At 46.1% G+C, this 8796-nt stretch overlaps 1 protein-coding gene across 1 annotated transcript in view; it reads left to right on the forward strand.

Moving 5' to 3' along the window:
* The first annotated feature begins 8539 nt into the window (after positions 1-8539).
* The window catches only part of cenpl (centromere protein L), an 8442-nt gene continuing 8185 nt past the window's right edge, over positions 8540-8796 (forward strand). The window contains exon 1 of the mRNA XM_061691652.1: positions 8540-8622. Coding sequence (XP_061547636.1) covers positions 8555-8622 — 68 coding nt within the window. The 5' untranslated portion in view covers positions 8540-8554. The remainder of the gene's footprint in view (positions 8623-8796) is intronic.

Raw genomic sequence — 8796 nt, forward strand, 5'->3', positions numbered from 1 at the left:
GAGAAAACCCACACAGGCACGGGGAGAACATGCAAACTCCACACAGGCGGGGCCGGGAATTTAACCCCAGTCCTCAGAACTGTGACGCTTTAACCAGTCGCCCACCGTGCCGCTACTTATATATTTAATATATAATATTTATATATTTAAAAATCCATACTCATTTATCCCAAAACAAATTTGTAAAACAAGTGCATTCAACCTTTATAAGAAAACTAGAGGGCTGATCAAAATGTTTGCACCTTCAAAGCTGATCGTCAAGGGGTCTTAGTTTTTGCCCCTTCAAAACCCATCGATAGTACGTTTTCAGTTATTCCATGAAAATGCTATGCTATAGCTTACTTTTTCTCACTTTATTTCTGAAGTTACATAAAACAGACCTGTCACAAATGAGAATTTGCATACAGTAGGGCTGCAATTACTAATCGAGTATCCTTCTGAACCCCGGACAGTTTGGTTCCCCTGTCAGACCTCAGACGTTTTGCTGGACCCAGAATGGGGAAAAAAAACTCCTTAGGGCGTTAATAAAACTGTCTGTTGACAGGGCTTCGATCAACTCAATATGCACTTCTCTGGTGCCTAACACTTGATGTTGGCCACTCCCCCTCTCATCCAACGTGTTGTAATAGACCATGGTCCAAATATGTTCAGGCCAACAGAGGTGAATGGGGATTCAGGAGTCTCTCAACTGGAAGGTATGCCATTTTCTGGCCTTGAAACCTCCCTCTCAATTTGCAGCAGATTACGCACTTTTAGATAACAGTGGAAACCAGACGCTTACTGCCAATTATCCAGTATCCAGCTGCTTATGGCTCCATCTGTAAAATGTCATCCTTGGCGAGCTACTTGCTCACGGAAGTGTCTCACTCGTAGCATAGAAATATGATGGGCATGTGGCAAGATTAGTGGATGCCGCTCTTCTTATGTCAAGTTGGCAGAAGACAGAGAACACTAACACAAATCAGGGCATCTTTGTCCACAACTAGGTTAAGTTTTTTTAAAGTGTGTTTCTTTTAGGCCAGGCTTGGCTGCCTGCAAGACATTTTAGTTAATCACGGAAAGGTTCATGGGCATTTTTTTAAGCATTTCCATCCTTTCCTTCATTGTCTGACTGTCCTTTGAAGGAAGGACGCAACATGGATAAGTTTAGCTATAATTTGAAAGCCTGTGAACCAGTTGCTGAGCTGTAACTGTGCTGCTGGTATTGACCTAGTGGCGTGATCAGCAGGGTTGAGATGTGTTGGTATATAGTACCACTGGTCGGATCTTCTGATTCGGGTGACACATTTTGAAACGTTCATGTAAAACCTTCTGGTGGAGTTGTGGATATATCCGAACACAATTTTACTGTTGGTTAAAAACTTCACAGCATCAATTGTGATGTTGATCTCATCCATAATTTGCTCGTAGAGCTCCACAACTAGCACAGCAGCACAAACTCCAGGCGTGGAATGGTATGAGCAAGACGTGGAGACAGTTTGATTTTACTATGTCAAATCCAACATGATGTTGTCCAGCAGTGCCAGCAGCTCTCACGTAAGCTACAGCTCTGATAGCAACCATGGAAGCATCTGAAAAGATGTACAGCTCTTTACTTTGTGTCGACAACACGGCAACTGGAATGTAGCACCTCTGAATGCATAGGTTTTCGAGAGACTTTAAAGAGTACTTCCACGATTTCCATTCTGCTTCCTTCTTTGGGAGAAGACTGGAATCCCACTCTGTCTGTCCAATAGATAGATCTCGTACCAGTGCTTTACCTTGGGTTGTTACAGGGGCCACAAAACCCAAGTGGTCGTACAGGCTGTTGACTGTGGACAACACAGCTATGTGTGTAAAAGGCTTCTCTTCGAGAGAGTCCAGGTACGTGAAGCTGTCTGTTTACAAGTCCCAGTATAGCCCAGACCCCTCTGCAGAGGAAGACCATCTACTCCAAGGTCCAAGTCCTTCAAGTCCTTGGCACGGTCGTCCGCTGGGAAGGCTTGGCTGCTGTTGGATGCCAATTTGTGTAGTAGTTGGATTCTGCCAACATCTCCTGGGTTTGGGTGAGGAGGTCTACTGCCTCTTCAGGAGTGCCAACTGATGTCAGACCATCATCGACATAGAATGGCCTTTCAACAAACTTTTTTTTGCATCGGATCAATGCTTTTGTTTACGTATTTTAGCTGCTTGCCTCATGCAATAGATAGTGCCAGCAGGAGAAGTGCTGTTTCCAAAAGCATGGACCTTCATCCTATCTTCGGTTACGTTTTTGTTGATTTAGTTGTCCTCGTGTCATAGGTTCTGAAGGTAATCCTTGTGGTCTTCACGAACAGCAAAGCAGTAGAACGTGTTGGACATCGTTGGTAATCGCAACAGGCTCTCTTTGAAACCGCAGGAGAACTCCCAACAGTGAGTTATTCAAGTCCGGTCCACTGAGAAGCACATTGTTCAGTAATGTTCCTTCATATTCAGCAATCAAACACAACCCGTATCTGATGGAGTTTTTGCGGATGATAAACACCAAATGTAGGTAGGTACCAATGTTTCTTTGTCCACAGGTGGAGCAGGTTCAGCTTGGTCACTATCAATCATCTTCTGCATAAATTAAATATAGTTATTTTGCATTTCCTGCTTTTTCTCCAAAGTTTTCCGGAGTGAGCAGAGACGTTTTAATGCTTGTTCTCTGTTGCTCAGGAGGTGTGCTCTATGAGAACGAAATGGCAAAGGTGCCACCCAACTGTTTTCATTATTTTGGTAAACCTCTGCATCCATGATTGCCAAAAATGCCTTCTCGTCTATCAAAAGAGCTTGTTTGTTGTCATATTGGGTTCTGTCAAACATTGAACAGCCGAGATTGTCTGTGATAAATGAGACGTTTTAGTTCTCTGTGCGCGCAAGTGGGGTTAGAGGCTGATGCTGCGACATGCCACTGTAGTCTTCTTTGACGTGTATACTGTTAGGACATTGTCTGAGAAAAGACGTGCAACCGTTGGACAATATGTTTGCATTGTAGACCTTGACGTCTGAAGGTTTGTGGCCATTTCCCAAGCACACATCTCCCACAATGAACCAACCCAGGTATATTCATTGTGAATAAGGGGTATTATTTGGTCCATTGATCTGCTCTTGTACTTTGTGCACTTTTAGGATATCGCTCCCTAGGAGCAGGAGAAAAGGAGTGTCTTGATCCACCGGATAAATCTTGCTCCCACTGGCTGTAGGTGGGGGGAGATTGTGCAATCTCTGGGGATGGAATTTCAGTCCTGTCGTCTCAGCACCATGTCACACTTTATTAAAGTGGGCAAAGGAAGTAGTTACTGCCCAAAGCTGCAACGTCTCTATTGCTGTTGCACTCCGAACAATTCACAAACATCTTACAGTCTTTTGCTACGTGTTGAGGAGACCCATAACATCTGTAACATATGTTATTCTCTCTGAGGTATGTTTTTATGTATGTTTTCAATCTTCGAGTGTTTTGTTTCTGAAGAGCTTGCATTTCTTCAGTGGGTTTTTTTTTTTTTGTGTGTATTGATGATCTGACTGATGATCCGGTTCAACCAATGTTTTGTAGCAGGTCTGGTTTCGTTACCTGATGGCTCCGTAAGTATGTCTGTCTTGTATACAGTGATGACAGATTTTCCACTATACCTTACATCTTTCCACTATAGGGGAGGCTTGACTAGTTGGAGCGTATGTAGCGAAGCTGGGATAATTTTTTATTTTCACCTTTCACTGGGCAAACTCAGAAAACACAAAGAAAGGAGGAAATGCTACCTTGTAATCCTCCTTGTACTTACTTCCAAATGTTATCCACTTCTCTTGGATGTTATAAGGAAGCTTCTCTACAATATGTCTTACGCCATAAGCTGTGTCCAAATAAGGGAGCCCTGGTATTGCACCATCTTCTTTAGCACACTTCTGTTCGAGTAGAATGTCTCTTAATTCTCTCAGCTTCCCATTATCTTTATTGCTCAGCCAAGGAAATAGTTCCACTTTCTTAAGGAGAGCATCTTCAATGACCTGAGGCCTGCCATAACACTCTCCCAAAACCATTACTGACTGTAGAAACTTCACACAGGACTTTCAGCAGCTTGACTTTTGTGCTTCTACAGTTTTCTTCCAGACTCAGGGACCATGATTTCCAAATGAAATGAAAAATGTACTTTCATCTGAAAATAGGACTTGGGACCACTGGGCAACAGAACAGTACTTTTTCTCCTTAGCCCAGCACAGACGCTTCTGGCGTTGTTTTTGGTTCAGGAGTGACTTGATACATGGAATTCTACAGCTGTAGCCCATGTCTCGTAGACGTCTGAATGTAGCGGTTCTTGATGCACCAGCCTCAGTCCACCCCTTATGAAGCCCCCCCAGATTTCTGAATTGCCTTTGCTTGGCCATCCTCTCAATGCAGCGGCCCTCGCTGTCACTTGTGCACTTTTTCCGGCCACATTTTCCCCTTCCTCTCAACACTCTGTTAATGTACTTTGATACAGCGCTCTGTGAGCATCCAGCTTCTTTTGCAATTTCTTTTTGAGACCTTTTCTCCTTATAAAGTGTGTCATTGATGATTTTTTGCACAACCATCAAGTCAGCAGTCTTGCCCATAATTCTTAAGCCTACTAAACCAGAGACCATTTAAAGGCAGAGGGAAACCTCTGCAGGTGTTTTGCGTTAATTAGCTGACAAGGTAGGACACAAGAAGTCTACAATATTGAACTTTGTCATCCATCCATTCATCCATTTTCTACCGCTTATCCGGGTCGGGTCGCGGGGGCAGTAGCTTTAGCAGGGACGCCCAGACTTCCCTCTCCCCAGCCACTTCATCCAGCTCTTCCGGAGGGATCCCGAGGCGTTCCCAGGCCAGCCGAAGGACGTAGTCTCTCCAGCGTGTCCTGGGTCGTCCCCGGGGTCTCCTCCCGGTGGGACGTGCCCGGAACACCTCACCAGGGAGGCGTCCGGGAGGCATCCGAATCAGATGCCCCAGCCACCTCATCTGGCTCCTCTCAATGCGGAGGAGCAGCGGCTCTACTCAGATCCTCCCGGATGACCGAGCTTCTCACCCTATCTCTAAGGGAGAGCCCGGACACCCTGCGGAGGAAACTCATTTCGGCCGCTTGCATCCGGGATCTCGATCTTTCGGTCACGACCCACAGCTCATGACCATAGGTGAGGGTAGGAACAAAGATCGACCGGTAAATTGAGAGCTTCGCCTTTCGGCTTAGCTCCTTCTTTACCACAACGGACCGATACAAAGTCCGCATCACTGCAGACGCTGCACCGATCCGTCTGTCGATCTCCTGTTCCATTCTTCCCTCACTCGTGAACAAGACCCCAAGATACTTGAACTCCTCCACTTGGGGCAGGATCTCATCCCCGACCTGGAGAGGGCATGCCAAGCTTTTCCGACTGAGGACCATGGTCTCAGATTTGGAGGTGCTGATTCTCATCCCAGCCGCTTCACACTCGGCTGCGAACTGCTCCAGTGAGAGTTGGAGCTCACGGTTTGATGAAGCCAACAGAACCACATCATCAGCAAAAAGCAGAGATGCAATACTGAGGCCACCAAACCGGACCCCCTCTACGCCTTGGCTGCGCCTAGAAATTCTGTCCATAAAAGTTATGAACAGAATCGCGACAAAGGGCAGCCTTGGAGGAGTCCAACCCTCACCGGGAACGAGTCCGACTTACTGCCGGATATGCGGACCAAACTCTGACTCCGGTCGTACAGGGACCGAACAGCCCGTATCAGGGGGTTCGGTACCCCATACTCCTGAAGCACCCTCCACAGGACTCCCCGAGGGACACGGTCGAACGCCTTCTCCAAGTCCACAAAACACATGTAGACTGGTTGGGCGAACTCCCATGCACCCTCGAGGACCCTGCCGAGGGTGTAGAGCTGGTCCACTGTTCCACGGCCAGGACGAAAACCACACTGCTCCTCCTGAATCTGAGATTCGACTTCCCGACGCACCCTCCTCTCCAGCACCCCTGAATAGACCTTACCAGGGAGGCTGAGCAGTGTGATCCCCCTGTAGTTGGAACACACCCTCCCGTCCCCCTTCTTAAAAAGGGGGACCACCACCCCAGTCTGCCAATCCAGAGGCACTGTCCCCGATGTCCACGCGATGTTGCAGAGGCGTGTCAACCAGGACAGCCCCACAACATCCAGAGCCTTTAGGAACTCCGGGCGAATCTCATCCACCCCCGGGGCCCTGCCACCGAGGAGCTTTTTAACTACCTCGGTGACCTCAAACCCAGAGATAGGAGAGCCCGCCTCAGAGAACCCACACTCTGCTTCCTCATGGGAAGGCGTGTCGGTGGAATTGAGGAGGTCTTCGAAGTATTCTCCCCACCGACTCACAACGTCCCGAGTCGAGGTCAGCAGCGCCCCATCCCCACTATACACAGTGTTGGTGGTGCACTGCTTTCCTCTCCTGAGACGTCGGATGGTGGACCAGAATTTCCTCGCCCAAGCTGTGTGTGGAGGCGAGTCCGACTATATCTAGTCGGAACTTCTCGACCTCACACACCAGCTCGGGCTCCTTCCCTGCCAGAGAGGTGACATTCCACGTCCCTAGAGCCAGCTTCTGTAGCCGGGGATTGGATCGCCAAGGTCCCCGCCTTCGGCCACCGCCCAGCTCACACTGCACCCGACCCCTATGGCCCCTCCCACAGGTGGTGAGCCCATGGGAAGGGGGACCCACGTTACCCTTCGGGCTGTGCCCGGCCGGGCCCCATGGGTGCAGGCCCGGCCACCAGGTGCTCGCCTTCGAGCCCCACCACCAGGCCTGGCTCCAGTGGGGGGCCCCGGTGACCCGCGTCCGGGCAAGGGAAAACGAAGTTCATTGTTTGTCGTCATCATTAGGGGTCTTTGAGCCGTGCTTTGTCTGGTCCCTCACCTAGGACCTGTTTGTCATGGGTGACCCTGCCAGGGGCATAAAGCCCCAGACAACTTAGCTCCTAGGATCACTGGGACACACAAACCCCTCCACCACGACAAGGTGACTGCTCAAGGAGGGGTGAACTTTGTCATGATATTCTAATTTTGTGAAATACTGGATTTGTTTATTTGTTCTCTTTCTGCCATAATCATCAAAATTGAAACAAAAAAAGGTTTGAAATATTTCATTTTGTGTGTTATGAACTAATATAACATACAAGTTTCACTTTTTGAAACAAATTGGCCTTCCCGTCGATATTAAATGTTTTTGGCACATACCTGTATATGACAGCAATATAAGGTATACCACTTTGAACAAAGCAATGTTTGGAAACTCAAGCAAGCCGTCATTTTTTTTCCTGAAAAGTTGTCATTCTAAAGGTGAGGGGATCCCATCTGACAGATACATCTACTGTATAAAATATGAGTTAATACTGCCTCTTTATACTACCTTCCTTTGTCCACAGCGGTCATGCAGTGTCTCCAGTGTTTTTTTTTTTTCTTTTCTAAAAAGTTGTCATCTTGGAGGAGGTGGGTTTCCACTCCACTTTACAGTATAGTACATTCCTTTGTCCACACCGGCTATGCAGTGTGTCCAGTTTTGTTTTTCCATCATACAGTGACAATATATAAAATATGACAAATTACTGCCACTTTATAGTATACATAGTACATTCCTTTTCCACACTGGCTACGCAGTGAATTAGGTCTCCATTTCTGCCACTGACGTCAAACCAAGACATGGGGGGGTTGATTTTGGTGATGAAAAAAGGGGCGTTCCAAAGGCAATGTTATTCACCAGTTGCTCGAAAATGTATTGGTGTTTTTGGAAATGATAGCCAGTTTCATTTTCTTGAGCAAAAAATACATAAAATCAACTTGTGAAATATGGACCATAAAGACTGCAAACCTTTATTGCACATAGCAATATCTGAGGGAAATAGGAAAGTAATTAAATGAAGCACAGTTGTGAGTGCTCACTAAATAATCATAATAAAAAAGGAATAATGGATGGATGGATGGATGGATATAAAGTAAGAGAATATACATAGGCAACATCTGAGGAGAAGGTAGGTGGAAGTATCAAGAAAATAGGAATATGTAAAATGTGACAACAGATAGAGGTCACTTTAAAACAATCAAGTCATGATATTACCACAGCGATAAGTCTCACTATTGCTAGTAGACAGACAGACAATCAATCCATCGCTAGAAAGAATACCACTATAGTATGAAGCATTATTAAGAAGCTAGGTCAGAGGTTGTAACAAAAAGTAAAGATAAAGCAGAACTATTAGCAATTACCTTTTTAAAAGGACTGCACGTACAGAGCAATGGAAAAACTTGCAGTGAGGAAGAGGCAGAGTAAGAAAGAAATGGGAAAAACACAACTAGCATGCAATTGGGACACACATAAGTCATTTAATAGGAGAAAATTATTATATTATTTATTGATCTAAATGATAAAAAAACAGGCGGAAAAATACGGAGCACAAAGTACAGTAAGGACAAGCGGTGTTATGGTGGCTGGGTGGTTGCACATCACACTCCATATCAAAAGGTGGCGGTAGTGCAAACCAAATCTCGCTATGTGCCAAATAAACTGAAGAAGAAGGCGCGCGTCGTGTTCAAATGTGTTTTGTTTTCCGGCGCTCTTCTGTTTGGATAGGAGTGGCAGACATGGTGCCCGTGCGGAAAAGGTAGTCTTCTGTTTGCAAACATCCAGAAATGCCTCCGTTTTGTTAAACATTATATATATATATATATATATATATATATAAAAACCGCAGTTTCCCGTGTGTACAAATCCTAGCAAGATCTCGAATTTAGTGTTCTTGTCAAGTGTTCAGGACGGATCCGTTTACATGAGATGG

The sequence above is a fragment of the Phycodurus eques genome, chromosome 1 (assembly GCF_024500275.1).
Source record: "Phycodurus eques isolate BA_2022a chromosome 1, UOR_Pequ_1.1, whole genome shotgun sequence".
NCBI lineage: Eukaryota > Metazoa > Chordata > Actinopteri > Syngnathiformes > Syngnathidae > Phycodurus > Phycodurus eques.